Raw genomic sequence first — 25,756 nt, 5'->3', positions numbered from 1 at the left:
TCATCACATTTCAAACAAAGGTTCATATCTCTGGAACTATAAGGGTTATGACAGAAGTATAAATGGCAAACTCTTCAGCACAAACTATTTTTATAGTGGTAGTATTCTTTAGGTTCTAGATCTTAAACTGAATTTTATAAGTTACAGTAAACACGGTAACTATTAAATTTATAATATTTTGTAAATAACTTACAATATCTCAGCAACCACTCATGTTACTCACATACAGTCAGTAGCATTTCATTCATCTAGCTGAAAGCCTTCATATGAGGCTAAGGAGTTCTGTGTTGTACAGTTTGAGATATTTAGAAAAATGTGAAAATTATATCTATATAAATTAATATCATAAAAACAACAGTTAATATATATTTATATGCTCTAGACAGATGTCAAATATTAATGCAGTTGAGCTTGCCATTGTGTAAGCTTTAAGATGAAATCATTTAAAACCTTGTACATAGCATGGTCTTGGAATTATTGATGCAAATATGAATAAACAATATTTAACACCTAGAGGCGTCAGTAGGAGTTAACTGCAAATGCACCTGAAGGCGTCACTCTGATGTAATGAATTAATCAGTGTTTCTTCATACTTAAAGTTGTTTTGATGAATTATTATGACTCTGTTATTTACCATGGTTGTTTGCTAAAAATAATTCAAAAAGATGAATGTGTGACCGATCTTTCAGTGCATGGAATTCTTAAGACCGAAAATGAATGTACCTCATGGTATAGTAGACAGGTATTATGTAGCATACAACAGGCAGCATGGCTAATTATGACAGTGATAAAATTGCACTGATGGGCATGGGACATACTTATATGTTAGTGTGTATGTGTGGTAGGCACACATTTTAAAACTGACTTTTTTTCCCCTGTGGAATTACTGTAAAGGGTAGTTGCTTTGAATACAGTACAACTAAGCGATAGGTTCTTACTAAGTGGTGTAATCACAGCAAGAATGGGACACTGTCCTTCTATTTCCATGTTGCAGTATTCATACTGTGGGATTTCCAGCCCTCAGGCGATCTGGCGCCGGCTCCTATACAAAAGCTTAAGCCTTGCTGCTGCAAGTGCGTGGAATGCCACATGTAGGGCCATAAATCAGGGGCTATAAATGTGATGTCTGCACACACAGACCTCAGAACTTTTCAGCTTCAGATGACGTACACTTCAACCGTTCCGTTCCTTAGTCCGAAAACTTAAAATAAGGTAAGTACCCCATTGGGGGTTTCGTTTTTCCTTATTACCTGAGCTTGGTTGCTGTAGGTTTTGTTCAGCTATTTAGCTTATGTCTGAAAAAGAGCAAATGTAATTGCGGGCATCAGATACCGCATAAGGATTCACACGACAAGTGCGTGTTTTGCTTAGGTGAGGAGCACGACCTTAAGGCCTGCTCCATTTGTCAGTCATTCATACCAAAAACCCTACGCAGCCGTTTGGCAACTTTAAACTTGTATCTTGAGAATCAGAAGTTGAAACGCCTTGCTTGCAGAATGGATCCTGAGTAGGCCACCCTAGCTGAACAACCGAGGAAGAAGGCCAAAGTTTCCAGGCCTACTCCTGTTGCCACTCTGCCATCGGGTACCCCGCTGACTACCGATTTAGGGGCGACGGATCCTCTGGAAGAGGCTGTTATTGCAGCTACGGTGAGCACATCAACAGAGCCAACCCAGACGCCGGTCTCAACCGACGTTGAGGTGGAACCAGTACTTGGTCAGCCGACCGAGATCCCTTCTGTTCTAGCCCAGACCACGGTTACTAGGCCAACTCCCAAGCCAACACCAATTAAGAAAAAAACAAAAAAAATAAGCACTTGAGCTGTATGCCTCAAGCTAGTCCAGATTGGCAAACCTTCACCAATTCCGTACTGCGAGCCTTTATGGCCCTTAGGCCTACAGACCCTGCTCCTACAGACATATTCCATTGCTGAGCCCTAGGCCAGCCTCTGCTTCTTCCCTCCCTTTAATCACTACTCAGCAGGGAGAAGAACCACCTAAACAATACGACTCCTCTTCTGAGGAATCTGTTTCTTTTGTGTCTCAAATTGCTTCTCCTGTGGACTATTGCTCCCCAGATGAAGACTCTGTTGAGGGTGATTCCCCTCCAGAGGATATTTCCTTTAGGGAAACTATCACAAAAATGAAAGAGTACTTCAAGTGGGATACTACCTTGATGACACATACCCAGAAAAGATATTTTGAGCTTCTACAGTTAGAATCCCCCTCCCCCTCAGCTACTACCAGTACTACCAGTCTTTCTAGATGCCTTTAGTGTAGCCTCCAATAACCCAGATTCTTAACCACCTGCCCCTAAAAGGTCTAAACGATTTTTATAAAGTGCCAGATGAACAGAAGTTTCTAGTGAAACCTTCCATGGCTGACCCTGCAGTCATTGCTGTGTCTCCTGACAGACAATCCAGGCAATTACCTTATGCTTCCATTTTGCCCACTGACAAGGACAGCAAGACCACGGACAGAATGGGTAAAAAAGTATATACCTCCTTTGGAGGACATGCCGCACCTCAGAAAATCCAAATCCCATCGAGCTACGTGCTCGAGAGACTTGAACCTCAGCACTGAAATAAATAGAACATGCTGGAGGGACAGATTCATAACTCAGAGGCTCCCTTCACTCTGGAATAAAATCCCAGTCCAGGTTAGGCAGAGTCCCTCATTGACTCTGTTCAAGAGGAATCTTGATGAGTGGATGGGAGATCGTAGGTTTACCCCGGGTATCACTTCTGTGTCACTGTTAGACAGAGGCACAGTATACTAACCTCAAAAAAGGGCATAGCAAAATTAATTTAAAATGGGTGACGAAAGCCAAACATACTCTGGCTAGGCTTATAAATGCCCTAGGGCAGATAGCCTAGTATGAACCTATGAATCTTTTCCTTTAGGGCTATAAATTACCAAACACACATGGTAAAATATGCTAGCTTCTACTCCTGACTGCCCCACAAAATATAACATTGGATCTAAACTGTCTTTAGCTACTCATGTAGCCAGATACTTGATTAAGTGCAATTATGATGCAACAGAAGCATCAGCCAGGTCTTCTGCATCTGTCTTACATAGGTATTCCTGGCTACGCCTCCAGCCTCTTGCAGAGGACTTTAAATCCAAAATAACAGATGCTCCTCTAGACCACAATCTGTTATTTAATAAAAATTCAGCAGAATTTTTCAAAAATCTCCAAGAAAAAAGTAATGAACTTCAAGACATCAAGCAGTTACTGGTGTCACCCTTCCCCAGATACTACAGGAACTACCCTGCTAAGACTTCTTTTGTAAGAAGAACTCTGTCTGCATCTCATCCTTCCTTCTCTAGAACTTGTAAAGGGTCCAAGAGATCACCTTACTCCAGACCTCCTAATTCCCATGGACCTGCCAAGCAGCCCTTTCCTGACCGAGGAGGTCCCACTTCAGTGTGACTGCCTAAATCAGACCCTCTGTCCGCCCGCCTTACCCAATGCCTCCCCGTCTGGAAAACAATTACCTTGGATACATGGGTGCTCTCCATCATCCAAGAAGGATATTTTCTATCTTGGAAGGAAAACCCAAGGCCAAAAAGAATTCCCTTCCTTCCAAGAAACCAGCTACATCTATTCCCTCCCATACTGAAGAACTCCTGACTCTAGGAACTATAGAACCAGTTCCCCCAGGACAGGAAGGAAAAGGCTTCTGTTACTGCCTTTTCCTAGTCCCCAGAAAGGATGGCCATTGGAGGACAATCCTGGACTTATCCTATCCAAACCTGTTCCTAAAGGTACCAACCTTCAGGATGCTTTCCCTACAAACCTTACTACCCCTCATTCCACCCAAGGCCTTCATGGTCACCCTGGATCTGAAGGATGTCTACCTGCACATCCCTATCAGACCCTCCCACAGGAGGTTTCTGTGCTTCACTGGACATTCTTCACACTTTCAATTTACAGCCTTGCCCTTTGGCTCGTCTACTGCTCCCAGAGTATTTACAAAGTGCCTGGAACCAGACATTGCCTATTGCAGAACCAGTGAACTCCAAATCTACTCTTACCTGGACGACATTCTTATTCTGGCAGAATCAGAATCCACCCTGCAAAACCATTTCACATTTACAGTGTCTGTCCTCCACAAGTTGGACTTCACTATCAACCACCAGAAGTCCTCACTTCTTCCTCAGCAGGACAGAGTTTTCCTAGGCTGCAGAATTAATGAGATCCTTTCTCCCACTGGACAAAGTATAATCTCTCTCCAACCATTTTCAAGGCCTCCTTACGAAATCACATCTCTGCAAGACTATTTCTGCAAGTCCTAGTTCTCATGGCAGCAACCGTTCCCATGCTTCCATTAGCCAGTATGCACATGAGAAAATTCCAATGGTATTTATGTATGGTCTCAGAGCCAACATTCATTAGACAAACTTATTCCTCTCCTGCCCTGCCTAAAAACAGAACTAAAGTGGTGGATTCAGCAGATTTCACAGAACCAGGGTATCCACCCAACTACTCCCCATCACTCAAACCATGCACACAGATGCATTTGATTTAGGGTGGTGAGCAGAGTTCCAGGGCTTCAGGGTACAACAGCGTTGGGACCCTGCACTTCAAAAGCAACACATCAATGTTAGGGAAATGACAGCAGTATTACTGGCTCTCAAAATTTTCCTTCCAGTATTGCAACCAGGCCTGCTATACATTGTGACAGACAACACAAATGTCATGTGGTACCTTAACAAGCAAGGAAGGACAAAGGTGTACCAGTTATGCCAGATAACTCTGCAAATCTGAGAAATAGCAGCCAGACACAACCTCTTTCATAAGGCCTCTTATATCCCCCCTCTCAGGAAAACAAACAAGCAGACTTGCTCAGCAGAACATCCTTCCCTCAGCACTAATGGATGTTGCACAGGGAAATCTTCTTAGGCATTGCCCACTAGTGGGGCACAACTCAAGTGGATCTGTTTGCCTCCCCCCAGAACAGACAGTTAAAGAGATTTTGATCCAGGGATCACAGTCCACAAGCATGGAGAGTGAATGCCTTCAAATGTCCATGGAAAGGAATGTTCCCCCCCTTCTCTCTAATACACCAGATCCTACTGAAGATCAGCAAGGACCAACCAAAAATCTTGCTGGTGACTCCCTGTTGGCCAAGGCAACACTGGTTCCCCCTTCTTCACCTCCAAATCAAGAGCAGTCACCACAAGTTACCCCACAAGGTGGACCTACTCAACCAACAAAAGGGATCTCTCATTCACCCTCAGGTGCCTTTACTGCATGTGACCCTTTGGGTGATCAACTTCTGATCCCTTTCAGACAACTGTACTCAGAAGATGTGCTCTCAGTCCTGAGGGAGGCCAGGAGACCATGTACCAGAACAAAAGTATTTGTCCAAATGGCATAGATTCTCAAATTGGTGTGTGCTCAAGGACAGGGACCCTTTTCAAGCAGGTTCCTCTTGGGTCCTTAGTTATGTATGTGAGCTCATTAAGGAAGGACTAGCATATTCATCTCTGAAAGTCCACCTTTCTGCCATTTCAGCCTGCTTGCCTTTACAGCCACCTCTGCTCTCCAGACTGGATGTTAAAACTTTTCCTGAGAGGAGTCTTGCATATCAGACCACCAGGGAAACCCATTCCTCCCCCCCTGGGACCTCAACTTCATACTAGAAAAACTAACCCTACCTTCCTTTGAGCCAGCAAGCACAGCTTCCCTGCAAATGTGCACATGGAAAACAATTCTCCTAATGGCCATCGCCTCCGCAAGAAGAGTGTCCGAACTGCAGGCCCTAATGGCCTGTCCTCCTTACACCACCTTCCACAAGGACACGGTGACATTACACACTAACCCTTCCTTCATGCCCAAAGTGGTGAATGATCTATCTCTTAACCAGTCCATTCATCTACTAACATTCTTTCCCTCTCCATCTAACAATGCAGAGAGGATCCTTCATTCTTTGGATGTGCACAGGCAACTAAGATTCTACTTGGAAAAAAGTAAATATTTCAGAAAGTCTGATCAACTCTTCATCTCCTTCCACCCCAGGGCTCTGGGTAAGGCAGTCTCCAAACAAACCATTTCTGCCTGGATTAGGAAATCCATTCTCTTCTGCTACTCTCACCATGACAAACTGTTGACCCTAGGGGTTAGGGCTCATTCCACTAGAGGAATGGCTACCTCTAAAGCCTTCCTCAAAGGGCTGGACACAGCCTCCATCATGGAAGCTGCTACCTGGTCGACAGTTCACACTCTCACTAAGCACTACAAACTAGACCAAGTCTCCAGGGCCAGAGCAGGATTTGCCAGGGCAGTCCTACAGAGATTCTTAGAATTCTCTACCTGTGCCCCCACCCATCACTCTTCCTAAGCTGTGGTACTCTCCCACGGTATGAATACTGCAATATAGGAATAGAAGGACATAGAGTAGTTGTGTAAAATTGTACCATAACCATAGATGTCCTTTTAAGCCGCGGTGGTGCAGTGGTAGCATTGTTGCCTCACAGCAAGAGGTTCTCTTGTTCAATTCTCGACTGGAGTGCCTTCTGTGTGGAGTCTGCATGTCCTGCCCATGGTCGAGTGACATTCGAAAGACATGCGTGAATGGGCGTGCCTTCGTTGAAGGTTGGACATCGAGCTGGCACCTCGGCACCGTAATAAAAATCTACTGCCAATCATTAGCAGACTGGAGTTCCACTGTGGCGACCCCTAACCGGGAAAAGCTGAAAGAAGAACAAGAAGAACGATAGATGTCCTTTTCTTTCATGTTGCAGTATTCCTTCCCTCCCTCCATTCTCCCTTCTCACTTTTTATGGATGCTTGGTCTACACCTGTATATCGTCTCCCTACAAGTTATTCTGTTCAGCTCTGTAGGTACATTTGCTCTTCAGCTTCTCCTTGTGCTTATATACACTTATCTGGGCTTTAAGTTCTGAGGTCTGTGCATGCAGACGTCACATTTATAGTCCCTGGTTTATGGCCCTACGTGTGATGTCCCATGCAACTGCAGCAGCCAGGCTTAAGCTTTTGTATAGGATCAGACGTCAGATTGCCTGAGGGCTGGAAATCCCACAGTATGAATACTGCAGTATATGAAAGAGGAGGACTTCTATGGTTATGGTAAGATTTTACACAAATATTCTTTTTCAATAGAGTGGGACCCTAATGGAATAAAACTCTTTCTCTGGTTGTTGAGGTGAGGGGGGAACGGGTATTGTTACCATTTATACCTCTCCTAAGCCCTCAAATCCAAGTAGTCCTACTACTGTCTTTTCGTCTTTCTCCTCTGTAGTAGTAGTTGTAGTACTCTTTATGTAAAAACCAACAACAACGGTCCAGGCGGCAACAGGAAAATGGTTGTAAAACAGTCCTTTTAATCCAAATTCACCACAAGTGCTTTCACTCTGACTCAAATGCAGGGCTTTTTTCAAGTTGCTGCCTGGACTGTTGCCGCCTGAACCATTGTTGTTGGTTTTTATTAGTATTTTATATACGGTTCATTCCACTTGTTTTATACTCTTTATGTAACTCGTATCTTTAGCTTTGGATAAACTATTTTAATGATGACTTACTGTTTTCCATAGAATCTGTAATTAAAACTTCTCAAATTTAAGTGCATATATGATGCTTCTGTAGTTCACTCCTGTATAATTAATATTAGCAAATGGAGTCTGTGGAAGAGAAATATGTATGTATGCGAGTACCAAAACAGATTGTGCCAAATGTTATTTACGGAATATACTTATAAACTGTTTTATTTGGACATGTCATTCAGTTTAAATCTATCATTTCAGAGCCTGCCTTTTCGGTGGAGACTGCTGTCATCTGATGGATGCAGATGTACAAATTATTCAAATGCAGACATTTTTCAAGGCTTTGCTAACATTTTTTCTCAATTTGTTTGAACTTGAATTCACTGTTTTAAATAGAAGGTAAGTATATATACACATGGTAATAAAGATGTATTTCTAGAAAAGTTTGAACTGTCAGTTGTCATTGTTTAAAAAGGATGCATAACATGAGATTAGGTATGTATATCTCAAGAAGGGAACACTAGTGTATTTGACTGGGGATAATCCAGAGCAGAATAAATTAAACTTATAAAATGGCATATTTTTAGTACATTTTTCATATGTTTGCATGTTCAAAAAATTGTTTTGTTTTTAGCTTAGCTAAACACCAATGAAGCTGATATGGTGTTATTTTTGATTAAAAAAAAAATTAAGACACTAAGCAAATCAGGTGTATAGTACATGGTATATGAGGAAATTTTATAAATAGGTGGTTGTGAAAAGCAAAGTGTACTCCTGGGACTGGACCATGCTTGTTCTGTAGCAGTTTGATAATAAAACATGTGACAAATGCCCATTTCAGTTTAAGTTGGTCCATTTAGGTTTTGTGGAACAATAGGATGCCTAGCAACAACTCATTCAGCAGTTCACAGCTTAAAAGAATTAGTACGACAACAGCAGGTAACAACATCCAGTTGATTCTGTTTGGTTTATCGGTTTAAAATGCATTAATTAGGTCGTGAACATATCTGGGGAGCCTTTTCATCTAATGGACCCTAGCCACATGGCTGTGACAGTAAGAAACAGAAGGAGGTTGTTGGTAATACTACCATGAGGCCTGTAGTTTTCTCTGCAGTAGTGCAAATAATGTAAAGCTTAGGTGTGTGCAAAAAGGGCAGGTAACAGTTAATACTGATGCATGCAAAGTAGGCTAATTCTTTTGACCAATGTAGAACAATAGCAATCATATCTTTATACAACCGTATTCCACTTTTTAAGTTAACTTAACAATGGAAATTTGTTTACGATGTGTACAAGGAAGTCAAGCACTTATTTATAGAAGATACTTAGTCAGATACTGATAGTTAGCTGATACTTCTCAGCTCTATCACTGTTTGCTTGTTATCAGTTTCCTGAGTAAACAGTCTGTAGAGAATATAAGCATTCAAGAATAATTTCTTCTATAGACTGAAGATGCATACATGATAATTTGTTGGGTCAGCTTGCAGGCTATGTATTAGTCGCAGATCAATCAGTATTTACTTGGTATGAAACCTTAACAATATTTACTATTTGGATCAATGTCCACAATATCAAAACAAATATTTACAGAAGTCTGGTGCTAGCTTTGGAGTACAGTCCGTATGCATTAAAGTATAATTGGTATAGTTTATTCAGTGTCCGTAAAAACAGTTGCATTTATTTTGTTGTTAAGTGAACTGTGAGCTGTTTTCAAAAAGGTAATACATTGATGTTCTTCGTCTTCCATTGCTGCAGTCCTGACTATTGGGTATAGTCCGCGTCCCAGTCGGCCCGAATACCAGAGTATAAGGCTGACGTCGGTCAGGGCGCATTAGACTGACGTCAGTACGTCAGGGTACTAATGCGCATGACCGACGTCATATCCTCAGTCTTTTTTGCCGCATGGTCCGATGCAGAAGCAGTTTTGCGAGTGCAGGTTGGCGTACTGAAATATTTCCGAAACCGGAGTTTCAGACCGAAACAGAGTTGGCTAAGTACCCCGTTGGGGAACATTTTGTTTTTTTCTTGCCTCAGTATTTTACGGATGTCAGAAAAAGTGAATAACTGTATTTCTTGTGGGAAACAGATACCTCATAGGGATTATCATACCTTGTGTATACCTTGTTTAGGGCCTGAGCACGACGTTGTTGGTTGCCGCTCTTGTGCTAGGTTTAACAAACGCACTATTAAGAGGAGGTTAGACTGTGCCAGGTTAGTGTTTGGGAAGCGTTGCAATTATAAAATGCCGTCGGATGCTCCGACGCCCGCTTCCTCCAAGAAGCGCAAGGATAAAACAGTGAAGCCTAGGGTTGAGGAACCGGCAGTCCCGGACGTCGGTTCTTTGGAAGGCTCAGTGGAGCCGGAGGTTTTGCCAGGAGTTTCCATGGAGTCCCAGGCAGAAACTATACTCTTACAGGATGTGCCTTCTCAGGAGGTAGGCCAGGCTGAGGGGGCTTCTCAGGTGACTGTTCTTCCCTCTCTTCCCAAGGTTGTTAGGGCCTCTCCTTCTGTTGCCAAAACTTCCATGAGAGGTAGGCCTACTTCAGCTTCAGTGGGGGCTTCTCCTACCATTTCAGGTTCTGTACCTAAGAAACATATGCTTAAGATAGCAGGAGTATCCTACCTATTCTGATTCTGATGTGGATGATTCCACTCCGACAGCGTCTCCACCTGAGGATTTCTCATTTTCAGAGACTTTGCATTCCATGAGGGAGCACTTTAAATGGGAAGGCCAGGATTACTCTGACTCCAGGAAAAGGCTTAGGGAGTTCTTGTTTTTACCCCAGCATAGGCCTTTAGCTATTCCTCCTGTGTTGAATGTGGTGGAAGATGTTTTTGCAGAGGCTTCCCTGAACCCTGACTCTTTGCCTCCTGCTCCTGTTAAGCCTGATAGGTATTATAGGGTGCCCGAAGCTCATAAATATTTGTTTAAGAGTCCTAGGGCGGACCCAGAAACTATTTCCCAGGGGTGTAAAAGCTTCTGTGGTTAAAAATCCTGTCCCCACTGATAAAGAGGCGAGGGCTTTGGATAGGTGGGGAAAGAAAGTGTATACTTCTTCCACTCTAGCCATGAGAGCTTTGAATTGTCAGTTTCACATGTTAAAATATCAGAATTACCTTCTTTCACAATTGAAATCTAAGGTGGATGCTTTGGCGGAAGGTATTGAGTGTAAAGAGTTGCTGGATTTGGTTCATGTGTCTGAACAAGTGGGTAAGCATTCTTTGCAATGTGGTTTTGATGCTGTACAGGCCTCCTCGAGGGTGGCTGCTACCAGCTCTGTTCTTCGCAGGCATGCCTGGTTGAAGGATCAGAATTTAGCTGAGCATGTTAAGACAAGGATTTTGGATGCTCCTTTACAGTCTGATGTGTTGTTTGGTTCGCCTGTGGAAGCTGTTTTAAAGAAAATGGAGGACAAAGCTAAGTCTATGCAAACTGTTAAAGTTTTTTTGCAGGTGCAGCCACCGAAGTTTAGTAGAAATTGGCCTGCTAAGGGGTGGACATATCCTGCTTATGATTCTCAGTCTAGGGGTAGGTCTAGACATGGTAGGGGCAGGGCTCAAAGTTCTTTTAGGCCTAGAACAGGGAGTTCACCTGCTCAGACTTCTGGTGAGGGCAGGGGTCAGTCCTTTCGTAAACAGACCCAATGACCTGTTTTTTCAGCTGCCAGCAGATTCACGTCTGGCAGCTCCTTTGGGGGGAAGACTGTCTCTTTTCAAAGAAAATTGGGATTTAATTACTCAAGACAAATGGGTGTTGGATATCATTCACCACGGTTACAGATTTTATTTCCATACAATGCCCCCTTTCAAAGGCATGCCAGACGTTCCTCCTCTACAAAGAAAAGAGGCTCACAAGCAAGTTTTACAGTTACTTCACATAGGGGCCATTCAGCCAGTCCCTGTGTCAGAGAGGGGCCTAGGATTTTATTCTCGCCTGTTCCTTGTACCAAAGAAGGGGAACACGTGGAGACCAATTTTGGATTTATCTCTCCTCAACACGTTTTTGGACATTCCCAAGTTCAAGATGTTGACGTTACAACAGCTTTTACCTCTGCTGGGCAAAGATCACTGGATGGTAACTTTAGATCTCAAGGAAGCTTACCTTCATGTGCCTATAAGGCTAAGTTGCAGAAAGTATCTGCGGTTTCGAGCTGGAAATTCTCATTATCAGTTCTCTGCATTGCCCTTTGGCTTATCTACTGCCCAGAGTATTCACAAAGGTTCTGGCTCCAGTGATAGCTTACTTCAGGCTTCAAGGAATTCAAATCTATCCTTACTTGGACGACTGCCTGATTCTGGCTCAAGAAAAGGAAGACCTTCTACAGCATCTGGAATATGTTATAGCAGTGCTAAGATGCCTAGGGTATTCTGTGAACGAAATAAAGTCCAGTCTAGTACCCTCTCAAGACATGTGCTTTCTGGGTGTAAGACTGAATACAGCAGCCCAGATGGCCTTTTAACCCCGGACAAACAAAAGAGTCTGTCACTTTACTTCCATCAACTATCTCATCAGTCCGTGCTGACTGCAAGGACAGTCCTTCAAGCATTAGGGTTCATGGCATCTTGTATTCTGGTGCTTCCCAATGCCAAACTGCATATGAGGAAGCTACAATGGTATCTCAAAATGTATGGACACAGCACTGCCAGGATTTGGACACTGTCATTCAAATAATACCTTGCATTCAAAAGGAATTTTTGTGGTGGGCTCAGGAATGTCACCTAAACAAGGGACTCTCTGTGACCCGGCCAGAGGCAAGTCAGATTCTAACGACAGATGCCTCGGACATTGCTTGGGAGCTCATCTAAATGGAAAGTGGATACAAGACAAGTGGCCTGCCAGACTACAGCATCTACATATCAACATGAAGGAGATGTTAGCAGTCCAGTTTGCATTAATGGCTTTCAAGGAGTTACTTCTTCCAGGGCAGGTGTTGATTCTAACAGACAACACAACTGTCATGTGGTACATCAACAAGCAAGGGGGAACACATTCTTATCCTCTATGCAGGCAAGCAATGATTTTATGGGAGACTGCGCTAAGCTTGCAACTAACTCTTCAGGCAAGGTTTCTGCCAGGAGCACAGAACTCCTTAGCAGATGTGTTAAGCAGACAAATCATGGATCCCCACGAGTGGAAACTGGATCTTCATGTATTTCAGAAACTGACAGTGTCATGGGGAACTCCAGACATAGATCTGTTCGCTTCTCCACTAAACCACCAGCTGCCAAAGTATTGCACAAAGGGGTTTCATCACACAGCTTGGAAAGTGGATGCTCTGTCTTTCAGTTGGAAAAACCTTCATGTGTATGCCTTTCCACCTCTACCTCTTCTTCCAAAGGTACTATTAAAGGTCAGACAAGACAGGCCAAGGATGATTTTGATAGCTCCAGATTGGCCTCGGCAACACTGGTACCCACTACTACGGAGTCTGGTAAAGAAGCCTCCATGGCCTTTACCTCTGATTCCTCATCTGTTATCTCAGAAGGACGGTCATCTGTTCAATGTCAAGCTTCACTCTCTTCATCTAACAGCCTGGCATATTCTGTGTTGAAACACAGCAGGTCTCAACTTCCTCAACAAGTTTTAAATGTGATTATGGAAGCTAGAAGGCCTAGTACTAGGAGAGTGTACGCAGAAAAATGGAAGAGATTTTTATTTTGGAGTACAGCAAAGAATTTGGAGATTTCAGAGCCTAATTTGAGTGTGGCTCTTCAATATCTTACTGAATTATTGGACAAAGGTTTGTCCTTCTCTTCCATAAAGATTCATGCTGCAGCAATTTCAGCTCACTATGATTGTGACCCACCTTTGTTTTCGCATCCTTTGTTCAAGCAGTTTCTTAGAGGGGCAAAGAATATAAGACCCCCACGTAGAGCTCCTACTCCTGCTTGGGATCTCAATTTTGTGTTGGAAAAACTTACTCTACAACCTTTTGAGCCTGCAGCTACTGCTGAATTGAAATATTTGTCATGGAAGACTGCTTTTCTGTTGGCTATTACTTCTGCAAGAAGGGTGTCTGAGTTGCAGGCCCTTATGGCAGTAGAGCCCTTTTTGATTTTCCATAAGGACAGGGTATCATTACGTACTAATCCTTCCTTTATGCCTAAGGTGGTTTCTAGTGTGGCTTTAAACCAAACTATTCATTTGCCTACGTTTTTGCAGATCCTCAAAATAAAGGGGAAAAGATTTTGCACACTTTAGATGTACACAGGCAATTGCGTTATTATTTGAGCAGGACTAAGAATTTTAGGCAGTCTCAGCAGTTACTTGTTTCTTTTGCTTTGAGTTCACAGGGCAAGCCTGTGTCAAAACAAACTATTTCTAGGTGGATTGGCTTTTGCATTGCATTTTGTTATTCCCATCATGGCAAGGAGATTCCAGCTGGGATTAGGCCTCATTCCACTAGGGCTACTGCCACTTCAACAGCATTTCTAAGGGGTGGCAACTAAGGATATTCTGGAAGCAGCTACTTGGAGTTCAGTGCATACTTTCTCTAGGCATTATCACCTTCCTATATACTCTAAGACTAGGGCTGGTTTTGCCACAGCTGTTTTACAAGGCATGTTGTCAGCTCCTACTACTTTATAATTTGCCAGCCTCCCTTACCTCTGCTTTGGGATTCTACCCAATAGTCAGGACTGCAGCAATGGAAGACGAAGAACATAGTACAGTTTTGTACCTACCATAAATGTAGATGTTCGAGGATTCCATTGCTGCAGTCCAATTTACCCTCCCTCCTTCCCTCTGTGTTTAGGGGTGGTTGTGTAGGTGAGTTTACATGCTTATATTTTTATATATATATATATTGTTGTATATATTATACATGTTTTTGGTGCAGGTTGTTTTGGGACTTGTCTTTTTGGGTCTTCTGACATCTGGGGCAAGAAAAGACTGAGGATATGACGTCGGTCATGCGCATTAGTACCCTGACGTACTGACGTCAGTCTAATGCGCCCTGACCGACGTCAGCCTTATACTCTGGTATTCGGGCCGACTGGGACGCGGACTATACCCAATAGTCAGGACTGCAGCAATGGAATCCTCGAACATCTACATTTATGGTAGGTACAAAACTGTACTTTGCTGTTCTTAATTTGGTTGAGAAATGTTGTTCCAGGAGGCTGGTCCTGTATGGCAAAGGCTTTCCCACTTGTAGCAGTGGTAAGTGGTGACCTTTGAAAGTGAATACTTTTTGCACCTCTTAGAGAATGTGTTGTGATTCTTGCTTGAAATGTGTTTTTTAAAGGAAAGCAGTAGTTTTTGTTTGGTTAATTGCAGGTCAGTGTGTTTAGAAAGAACACTGTTCTCTCGGTGCTGGTAACCTTTAAGTTTTAGGTATTGTTATACAGTGATATTTCCTGATATTGGCTTCAGAGATAAATCTGAGAATTATGCTTTCAGTTGTGTGTAATTAGGATGTATTTTGTGGGGATAGGAGAGCGATAAGTAGTGCCCATGTACACTCAGTATCAAAAAGTTTGAGAGCTGAAAGTCCTGCCCCATTTAATTTTTTGTGACAGCCCAAATCTTGCTGCCAAAATACTTTTCAGCCTTGAAAATCTTCCATCTGGTCTTGTAAATCTTTATTCATTCCTTACTGTTAGAACTTCGGTTCCATCCTCGGAACCAGCATGGCTGCTACCAAGCTCGCTCCAGCCAAAAATACAGTTAAGATCTACCCCCAATGCCCCTTTCATAGTTTCTTCAGATCTCATGTGCCTCTTTCCTCGTCAGACATGCCAAGCTTTCTCTCCAACTAAGTGTAGCTTTTTTGTGTGTTTTTTTTTTTTAGTTCTTAGTGTTTATTAGACAGGTTTTCTAGTCCAAGGTTATTTCTCGTCTCTATTTTTTTATTTTCTGACTAAACCCTACCCACTACCTTGGTAGTTCTTCATACCATCGTTGGTACTAATCTCTGTCTTAGTAGGCCCTTCTCTTACCTTTTGATATTTCTTAGTAACATTGTTGGTACTCTCTCCTAGCTTTCTGTACAAAAAAAAAAAAAAAAAAACGGTTTTTCACTATCCCTTTATGTTTTTGTTTGGTAGTTTGTTTATTGTGTGGTTAGAATTAGTGTGTTATTATGTTGGATAAGGCCAAGCTTGGATTCAAGTAATGTGAAAAGTGCGGATGTAAAATGCCCAATTCTGATGGTCACACCCGGTGTGTTTAGGCGTTGACCACATTAACGTTTCTTGTGACATTTGTTCTAGCTTCAGTGACCGTACATTGGCTGAATGCAAGAACAAACTTATTTTTAAGGGTATGTTGAAATCCCCCTTTGTGGTGGCTCTTTCTGGGATGGAGGTCTCACCACCTCCTAAGCATAAGGATGTTAAAAAGCATAAGGAGAAATGGAGTCTTTCAGTTCTGACATCCCCGTTCTCCTTGGAACCGAGTCGACACCGGGCCTCTTCCATGCCTTCGGCGCATACAGCTTCGGCACCAGAGTCCCTGTCATCTCCCTCGGTGCTGCCCTTAATTCTGACTCAGACTCCAACCACTGTACCAGCTTCAGCACCATTCCCCTCGGTGCCAGCCTTGTTTTTGATGCAGGCTTCGACCACTGTACCTGCATCGGCACCATCCCCGGCCACGATGCCGATGTCTTACACAGCTCTACTGATATTGACACAATCAGTTCCGAAGGTCGAGCACCTTCCCAGAACCAGGTATTTTCCCTCTTATGACCACTTTTTGGGACAACAATTTAGTCCATTTCTTGAGCGACCAGAATCTCAATCTGCAGCTTCCTTCAGATCCACCAGGAGTATTTCGGAACAAGATGTAGTGGGGGTTGTGGACTAGCTTTTGGCAGCTAGAGGATTACCCACCCTGACTAGGTCTTCCCTCCCTCTTAGAACGGAAGCTCTCACGGTGTACTCACCTGTATATCCTCCTCCAGCCCTCCTCCCAGGTCTCACAGACTTCAGTACTGATGGCCATCCCAGTGCATTCTGTCTTGGCTCCGACAGCAGAGGCTTCCCTGTTGGCACTGATTACTCTTGGTGCAATGGCTCCTTTGGAACTGATGCACTCTTGGGGCAGTGATTGGGCTGTTTCTACCATGGCACCTAGTTTGGCGCCTATTTTTTCGGTGGCGCCATCTATGGCCATGACTCTCCCGGCAGCTACCGGTCCTCTCGGAGCTCCTCACCTGGAGATGGGCTCCTCGGGACGAGGTGTGACCCCAGTTCCGAGGTCGTCCTTCTCCGTTCCGGGCTCCCATCCCTCCTCAAGCGAGCCTGCCTCCCAGATGATGGAGAGGGTCCTTGCTTCAACAGGCTCACAGTTGGCACCATTGGCATATACACCAGAGCCCTCCTCTAGCATGCAGCTGTCCCAACCCCCTGCTCTTGGATTTCAAGCATGGGAGCTGCAAGACCTTCCCTTGAAGGGAACCCTTTCTCTGGAGTCGTTCTCAGAAGATCCCACTGGGGGTTTACCCCGGAAGAAACTTTGCAAGAAGAAGCATCTTGATTCCCCCGAAGACACTGATTGCAGTGAGGGAGAAGGGTCCCCATGGTCTCCCCCAGAAGATGTCTCATTTGGAGACATTCTCAAGATCCTCAGCAGAGGGGAGACTGGAAGCCCTCCAACCCTTCTTCTGAGGAATCTATGTTCTTGCAAGCGTTCCGTGGTCGACCAACTACTTCCTGGGTGACCCCACCTGCGGATGAGCTCATTAGACTTACTGTGCAGCGTGCCTGGAAGGCCCCGGACAGCATAGAACCTGTCCTGCATTGGCCAGATAAAATTTTATCCACTCCTGAAGACCAACCCAACTGATTCAAACAGCTGGTAGTTGATTCTATGGTCGTGGTGACGGTCACCAAGAGGGAACTGGCGGAAGATAGTTCCACTGTTCATCCCTCGAACTGGGAGTCTCAGGTTATGGACAGACTGGGGAAGCAGGCCTATGCTTCAGCGACCTTTGCCGTTCGGTCACTGAATTACCTGGCACACTTTACTCACCTCCAAAGAGACCTATTCTCAGAAATGTCTGCCTCTTTGGCGGGGGTATTGCCTGAGGAGGTGCGTGATAACTGCTGCTTCTCAGCTAGCTACCCTGGAATCCATCTCAAACTTCTCGATGCGCTTGATCTCTCCCACTACCGAGGGGTCAGCTCGAGCAGCCACATCAGGCATCGTCATGAGATGGCATGCTTGGATGCGTTTATGTCACTTTGCGGACCAGTTTAAATTTTTCTTCGTCAACGTGCCTGTTGACGAATCTTCCCTTTTTGGTCCCAAAGTAAGAGGCACACTATCGCGTAGTGAGAAGGATGGAAAGACCTTGTCTGCTGTGGGCATATGTTTTTCCACCTCCCAGAGATCCTACTCCAGGAATTGGAGGGGAGGAAAATTGTGGTTCAAGAAGTCCCAAAGATTTTTTCGTGACACTCATGATGAGCAATGCCCCCCATGGCAGAGGGGGCAACTCATCCAGAAGACTCCACTTTTGGGGCAGAGGGGGTCCGCGGAACCAGGGAGCTAGAGATTCCTTCTCAGGCCGACCCTTCCAGCACTCCTGAACAGCACCCCGATTGGTTTCCTCTGGAAACAGTTGGGGGTCAATTTTCTCTTCACCTACAGACCTGGCAACTCATAATGGATGCGTGGGTGCAGAGAATAATATCCAGAGGCTATCCTATCCCATTTGACCTTACTCCCAGACCCGTAAAACGAATCCCCGATGTTCCACCCTGTCAGAGTAGGCTGCAGCCTTATGAATCAAAAAGCTGCTAAGAAAAAGAGTAATCCAACCAGTCCCACCAGATCAGAGAGGATCTGGGTTTTACTTGAGGTTCTTTTTAGTGCCAGAAAAGACTGTGGACTGAAGACCAATCCTGGATCTCAGCGTGCTAAACAAATTCATAAAACCTCAAAAATTCCGGATGGTCATGGTACAGTCCATTCTCCCCTTTCTGGGGAAGGACAACTGGATGTGCTCTAAAGACCTCCAAGACGTGTATTACCACATAAAGATGGACAAATGCTCCCGGAGATTTCTTCGCTTCCGGCTGGGAGCCAATCACTATCAGTTCAGAGTACTGCCTTTTCGTCTCTCGACAGCCCCCAGAGTGTTCACCAAATATATGGCAGTCATAGTAGCTCATCTCCGACTACAAGGATTCCAGGTGTTTCCATATCTAGACGATTGGCTCCTTACCGTCACGACCAGGAGTCTTCTCATTCCCAGTCTCTCTTACACTCAAGGCCTTGCTCTTCGTCTAGGTTTCATGATCAACATGGACAAATCACACGTTTCTCCAACAAGAGCACTAGAATTCATTGCAGTGATCTTTGGCACAATGTTCTGTCAAGCTTTCCTTCCTCCTCACAGGCTTTCAAAAATAAGAAGCTAGATTCAAGTCCTCCTTCCACAGACATTTGCACCAACACACCTTGTACTACAGCTATTGGGCTGTATGGCAGCAACCATTACCTTAGTACCCCTAGCTAGGTTGCACATGAGACTATTACAGTATCTCCTTTCATCACAATGGTCGATCTTAACCCACCCACTTGACCACATGATACGCCTTACAAACCTTTGCAAGAAAGAAATGCTGTGGTGGATGAAGCCAGAAACAAATCTTTGGTGTCAGCCATTCTGTCTTCCACAGCCCAGGGCCACGGTGACCACGGATGCTTCCCTGTTGGGGGGGGGGGGCATTTCCATGGAAAGATGGTCCAAGGCACATGGTCCCCCATGGAGGCCAATTTCCACATAAATGTTCTGGAATTGAGGGCAGTTCTCTTGGCGTTGCAAGCGCTCCACACATCCCTTCCTTCTGGGACCATTGCAATTCAATCGGACAGCATGCCCGTCATCTGGTACATCAACAAACAAGGCAGAACCAGGTCTTACCCCCTTTGTCGGGAAGCCATGAGAATTTGGCATTGGGCAATGGCTTCCAGCTGCTTTTTCATAGCAGTGCACATTCCTGGGAGTTCCCAGTCTTATTACAGACAGTCTGAGCAGGAACATTTTGATGTCTCACGAGAGTGGTCCCTCAATCCGATAGTAGCGGCTCAAATTTTCCACCGCTGGGGCAGGCCTTGCTGCGACCTGTTTGCTTCACCCCTAAACAACAAATGCAGTAGCTACTTTGCCCTGATCTCCCCTCAGGTGTAGTCACCGAGGGATGCTCTGACGCACGATTGGCCCCCAGGTCTACTGTATGCCTTTCCCCCATTTCCCCTCATCCCGAAATTTCTACAGAAAGCTCAAAGGTTAAGAAGCAAAGTGATCCTCATTGCCCCTTACTGGCCCTATCAAGTCTGGTTCCCATTCCTATGGCCTCACCTGATTCACAGCCCGTGGATCCTGGATCAATCCCAGTTCACCCCAATCTCCACAGCCTCAAGCTCACAGATTGGTTTTTCCACTTCCAATTATTGCCAGGCTACCTGATATTTCATCCCCTGTTCGCGAAATCCTTCTGGCTTCGCACAAACCTTCCACCAGAAAAATGTATTCCAGTAAGTGGACTAGTTTCTCGAGATGGGCCAAAGAACATAACGTAGACCTCTTTTCCATGCCTATTCAGAAAATCCTACAATACCTCACTACACTGTTGCATGCAGGAGCTTCAGCATCGACAATTACAGTGCATTTAGCAGCTGTTGCAAACTTTCACAATGGAATTGACAATTCATCTGTTATGTCACACCGACTGTGCAAAGCCTTCATGAAAGGAGTATTACATGTTAAACCTCCTGTCATGCCTCCAATAGAGCCATGGGACTTGACTTTGGTGCTTCAGTCATTAACAACTCCTCCCTTCAAGCCTTCTGATTCCTTTGACATCAAATTTTTGTCTTGGAAAACTCTGCTTCTAGTAGCCCGTACCTCAGCGAGAAGAGTATCTTGAGTTGCAGGCCTATGTCAAGAGACCATACTTGATTTTTCATAGGGAAAGAGTTTCTCTACGTACTGACCCTTCCTTTTTACCCAAGGTCATTTCTGTTTTTTTTTTTCCATTAACCAATCTATTGATCTACTGTTTTTTTTCCCCACCATTCAGATAGAGGGGAATACTTTCTGCATACCCTCGATGTTCATAGGCAACTTCGTTTCTACTTGGACAAAACTAAATCTTTCAGAAAAATGGATCAGTTTGTGGCCTTTGCAGGACCCAGATTGGGTAAGCCTGTTTCCAAAATGACTTTATCCTCTTGGCTCAGAAACGCCATTACTTTCATCTACCATCAGAACAAAGTGTCCTTACCTTCCAAAATAAAGGCTCACTCTACTAGATCGATGGCTCCTTCAGTAGCTTTTCATTCCAGAGCCTCTATGGATGATATCTGCACAGCAGCCACTTGGGCAAGACCTCATACCTTTAGCACTCATTACAAATTGGATCTGGCCTCCAGGGGATGAGCATCTTTTGGTTCTATGGTGTTCAGGAATGTCCTTCCTTAGGGCCACCCAGGACTCGTGTAGCTGGGGACTCTGTCCTAACAGTAAGGAATGAATAAAGATTTACAACATCAGATAAAGAAGTTATGTCTTACCATAACTTTCCATCTGTGTTGTAGATCTTTATTCATTCATTACTTCCCGCCTTCCTTCCCCCTGCCTGGACTTCTGGTGGGCTTTAGGATTTACTTTTACAGAAAGAGCCTCCTTTCATTATTATTACTTGTATACTATAATGGTGGGCAAACTCGATCTGAAGAGACTATGAGAGGGGCATTGTGGGTAGCTCTTAGCTGAGAGTTTTTGGCTGGCGCGAGCTTGCTAACGGCCATGTCGGTTCTGAGTACGGAACCGAAGTCCTAACAGTAATGAATGAATAAAGATCTACAACACCGATGGAACATTATGGTAAGACATAACTTCTTTTTTTGAATTTCCGCCCTGGATATGCCACACAGAAGTCTCCCTGATATATTCTACAATTTTACATGGCTCCCGTTGAAATGTTGGCACTTTAAATGCTGATTGACAAGCGGAGGGGGAAAAAAAGAGAGAGAGAGAGAGAAACCAAAATCATAGAAGAAGAGCAAATCTTGAAAGTCACTCTTCTACTTTTTTGCAGGGGGGCAAACACCCCCCATACCCTTTAGATTTATATGTTTTACTATTGAATTGTCGAACATCACTCGGTCGACTGTTGTATTGTCGAATGCATTAGGTCGGAAACGGAATTGTCGAAGACATTATAATCATTCGAGGAACGATTTTACCATGGGTCGAGGTAGGGAAGTTGGTTGTAGTAGGGAAAACTACTGTACACCTACCTCGACCCATGGTAAAACCGTTCCTCGATTGATTATAATGTCTTCGACAATTCCGTTTCCGACCTAATGCATTCGACAATACAACAGTCGACCGAGTGATGTTCGACAATTCAATAGTAAACCTATTTATATATACCAACCCTGAGATCGCCTTACCTCGAAGACAAGGGAATATTCCAAGAAATGGCATCTCAGACTTCGTATATGCATATCCATGGGTCCTGCCATCTCAAATGGTTAACATTTTACTCTGCCACTTTTAGCGTTCCAACATTTTACATCACTGTTTATGCGAATTCGTATTTATTCTTATACTGACATTTTTTTTCATTTTCTGTGTTCTGTCTGTCTTTCTGCTGACATGTATCCCCATGGGCCATTCTGGCCATCATCCTTCACTATGTTTGGGCTTCTGTATTTATTTCTTCTATTGATACTATAGTGCCCTCTATCTTAGCTTTGTGACCTTCCAATTCCTATGTGGTGTTGCCTAACAAGTGGCATGCCTGCTATAACCCCATTACAGTGGTGACACTGTTATCAGAAGGTGATAGTACCCTCTTCTTGCTGAAGCTTACAAAAGCAGGCAGTGCATAGCCACATTTGTGAAAGCTGCACTGCAATAAGCATTGAAAAACTGTTTAGGGTAAGATTCCTAGGAAGTTTAATTTCCTGATTTTTTATTGTATTTATTATTGTAAATCACACTTGATAGGTTTTATGGAAGCTGAATCAGTGCTTGTCACGAAATGCTGTTATGATGTCATACAATAACATTTTGTGTTTAACTACAGGATAGTCTGTCAGATAAAATATAATTTTATAATGCTTGGTAGGTTAAAAAAAAAAAAACAGCTTCTATTTTGATGTTAGCAAAAACAAAAACAGGCCACTGTTCTGATACTGGCAAAAAAAAAAAAAAAAACAGGTCCCTAGTCAGATATCACCAAAAAGTAATAAAAAATAGAAATTGCTTATCATAATTTATTAATGCAAGAATTAACTGACCATGGGTTCTCAACAGAGGTGTTATCATTGGTTTTGTATCCATATAAAACAGAAAATGTATTATTGCTATAGATATGTACCCAAATGCTGGTATCATCACAACTGAAATTTCTTAGGGGTATGCCCCAAGTCCTGTCTTGTTTCCTGCCTGCATCTACATAAATACCTTCCATACCTATACATTGTTATGTATGTTGGCATGCCATAAATCACAAAACGAATTACATACAGTCTTACAAAATGGCCTTTCTTCAATATCGGATCAGATTGCCACAAATAAAGTAATTATTAAAAGCATAAACTCCATATGATGTATGATTTACAGCAAATCAGAAAGGTTAACACAAGTCTCACCACCCAGCATTACTGACCCCCAGATGAAGGGCTCCTCAAACAACAGCTCTGTCTTGGTATTCTATTAGATGATACTGTTTCTTTAAGCACACTAAACAAATTGCTTCTAAAGCAGTACAACAGCTAAAGGTAGCCATTCAAATACAGTGTTTTTGGTAAGTGAGAGGAAACTGGAGTATCTGGAGAAAACCCATGCAAAGAAAGGGAAAACGTGTAAATCCAATGCAGACAGTGACACAAAGTTATAACTGAAGTCTGTTTGCTGAAATGTGAGGTGGAGATCTTACCACTGAGCAATGAGTACTGTGCATATACTATGACTTACTGCAGTATCTGATACAATGCCTGCAGTACTGACACCAGTGCACTGATCAGTCTTTTATTCTCCTGTTTTCTCAGTCATGAGAGAGATCATCCCCAGATAATTATATTCCTTCACCTGAGGTAACTGCTCCCCCCTTAGTCAGAGAGCAGTCAATCTTTTGTAGAAGAGAACTGCTAACCTCTTATATGGAGTTGCAGACTTTCTTCTCAACCACTTCGCACTGGTCAGCAAAACACCCTGATGCACGTTAGTGATCCCTGCTACTCGAGGCAGAGAGTAAAATATAATTTTCAAGCAAAGATACAATCTTCATATCTTCATACTGAATACTTGCCACATTTTGGGTGCACCTTGATATCCTGTATATGAAAATCTCAAACTGGAGGGGAGACATGGAACAGCCTTTACAGTGTCTTACTCCTGCCGTGAATGTGTTTGACTTGACACAGAGAATGCTGAAACAAATTGTACCCTTCAAATGCAGAGACTTTGTGGCATGTAGCAATTTTTCCTGGGACTGTATACTTATAGTTTTATACAAAACATTCTGAGCTGCACAGTCTCATGCCTTCTCTAACCCCACAAAACACATGTAAATACTACTGGCAAATTGTCATGACTCCCTCAATATCTCTGCAAGGAAAATAGTTTCTTCATTGTTCCATAGCCAGGATAGAGCCCCCCCCCCCCCCGGAGTCAGGGGCTTAACTATTGAGCAGTGTCATTTTCATTAGGAGGCCAAGGGATGTGATCCCTGTGTTATTGGAGCACTTTCTTCCCCCCTTTTTGAAATTAGGGACTACTATCCCATTTTTCCCAGTCCAGAGCTATTGTCTGTCTTCACTGAAACATCAAAAAGACGTTATATAGAACACTCCAACAATGTCCATTACGTTTAATATTTCTAGGCATATCTCATCCACTCCAACACGTTGCTATGGTAGAACTGTTCAAGCATTGCAGTGGCCCTCATCTACTAATATAGATCTATTTTCAATGGCTGTTTTTCACTCATCCTCATTAGAGAGAGGGCTTGTCCAGTGAATTACTGAGTTCTTCAGAGAGTTACTTCTTTCTCTCAGCAGTGTCCCTCAGCTCAGTTTTTCTCCACCCTTTCTTTGAATAACCTGATCAGTATCAGGCTATGGCCTATGTGTCATCTAATGGTTTTACCAGAACCTCATGACTTCGTAAATCTCTCTCACTTGCTGTCTTGGACTTGTAGTTGATACTCATAATGAAAATGTTTTCTTAAAGTAAGTATAAATGTAAACATGTTAATGTATATTTAAAATCCTGTTAAGATAGTAATTGTAGATTAGTTTTAGATACTTTGCTTTATAAAAAAATATATACAGATAATTTTATATTTTAGTTTGGCTAATCATGATAGTTCTTTTGTAAAGTTTACAAATGACAGGGATGAACTGAACATTTTACCTTAGTCATAAGTCTTGGAATCAAATGGTAAATAAATAGTTTGAAATTTTCTCTGTATATTTTCAGAAGATGCCGAGTAAACCATCAGACAATAATCCAATATGCACATTAATAGAACTTTCCTAATAAAGTTCATATAAAGGTCTTATCTTTATTGATAATTTGTTTCACTTTGCTTAAATCTGCCAGTCTAACAATACTCACCATAAGCAGTTTAGTGACATAAAGAGAAAATGGCTTTAGATGTAGCTTAATACCTAGAAAATTAGCACATTCTGAATTTTTTTGTTAAAGATATTTATTCTGAATGGTATCTCATAAAATATTAAAGGTTGCAGTTTTAGTAAAATTAATCCTTGAATTGTGTTGTACAGTCCATCCTGTAATTTGAAACTTGTCAACAGTGTCATCCTGTAGACTGTAATTTATATCTGTACATTTTAACCAGGCTGGTCCAACTGAGCGCATACCCATTTTCAGTGGAGACCCAAGGAAAAAACTCCTCCAAAAAAGTTAAATACAAATTAGTATTTGTACAAATTTTTCAAAAAATGAGTAAAATACAGGTAAACAGAGAAGAACAACAGAACGGTATGTCAAGATACAGCAGCACAAAAAATTGTCAAGATGTAGCATTATCACATTAACACCGGTGATGTTATTTACAAGTAATAAAAAAAGTAGAGAAAGTAAAACAAAGTAATTTTTTTTTACCTTCAGTTGCATACTTAAATACAGAAAAAATGCAGAACTAACATGGATCACATAGGGAATCAGCATTTCCTGCAGAATGTCTAAACATGTATATTACTTATTCTTTTGTGCATTTTATGCATGTGGCAACCCATTCAGTAAATCTAG

At 43.0% G+C, this 25,756-nt stretch overlaps 1 protein-coding gene across 1 annotated transcript in view; it reads left to right on the top strand.

The window, feature by feature from the left end:
- SLF1 (SMC5-SMC6 complex localization factor 1) overlaps nt 1–25,756 on the top strand; it is a 1,376,372-nt gene that overhangs the window by 980,416 nt on the left and 370,200 nt on the right. Inside the window, exon 10 of the mRNA XM_044064135.1 lies at nt 7,773–7,910. Coding sequence (XP_043920070.1) covers nt 7,773–7,910 — 138 coding nt within the window. The remainder of the gene's footprint in view (nt 1–7,772; nt 7,911–25,756) is intronic.

This window comes from Protopterus annectens, chromosome 2.part2 (assembly GCF_019279795.1).
Source record: "Protopterus annectens isolate FY-2018-M chromosome 2.part2, PAN1.0, whole genome shotgun sequence".
NCBI classification, from domain to species: Eukaryota; Metazoa; Chordata; order Ceratodontiformes; family Protopteridae; genus Protopterus; species Protopterus annectens.
Note: the sequence above shows the minus strand (reverse complement) of the source record. Positions and strands in the feature narration are given on the sequence as shown.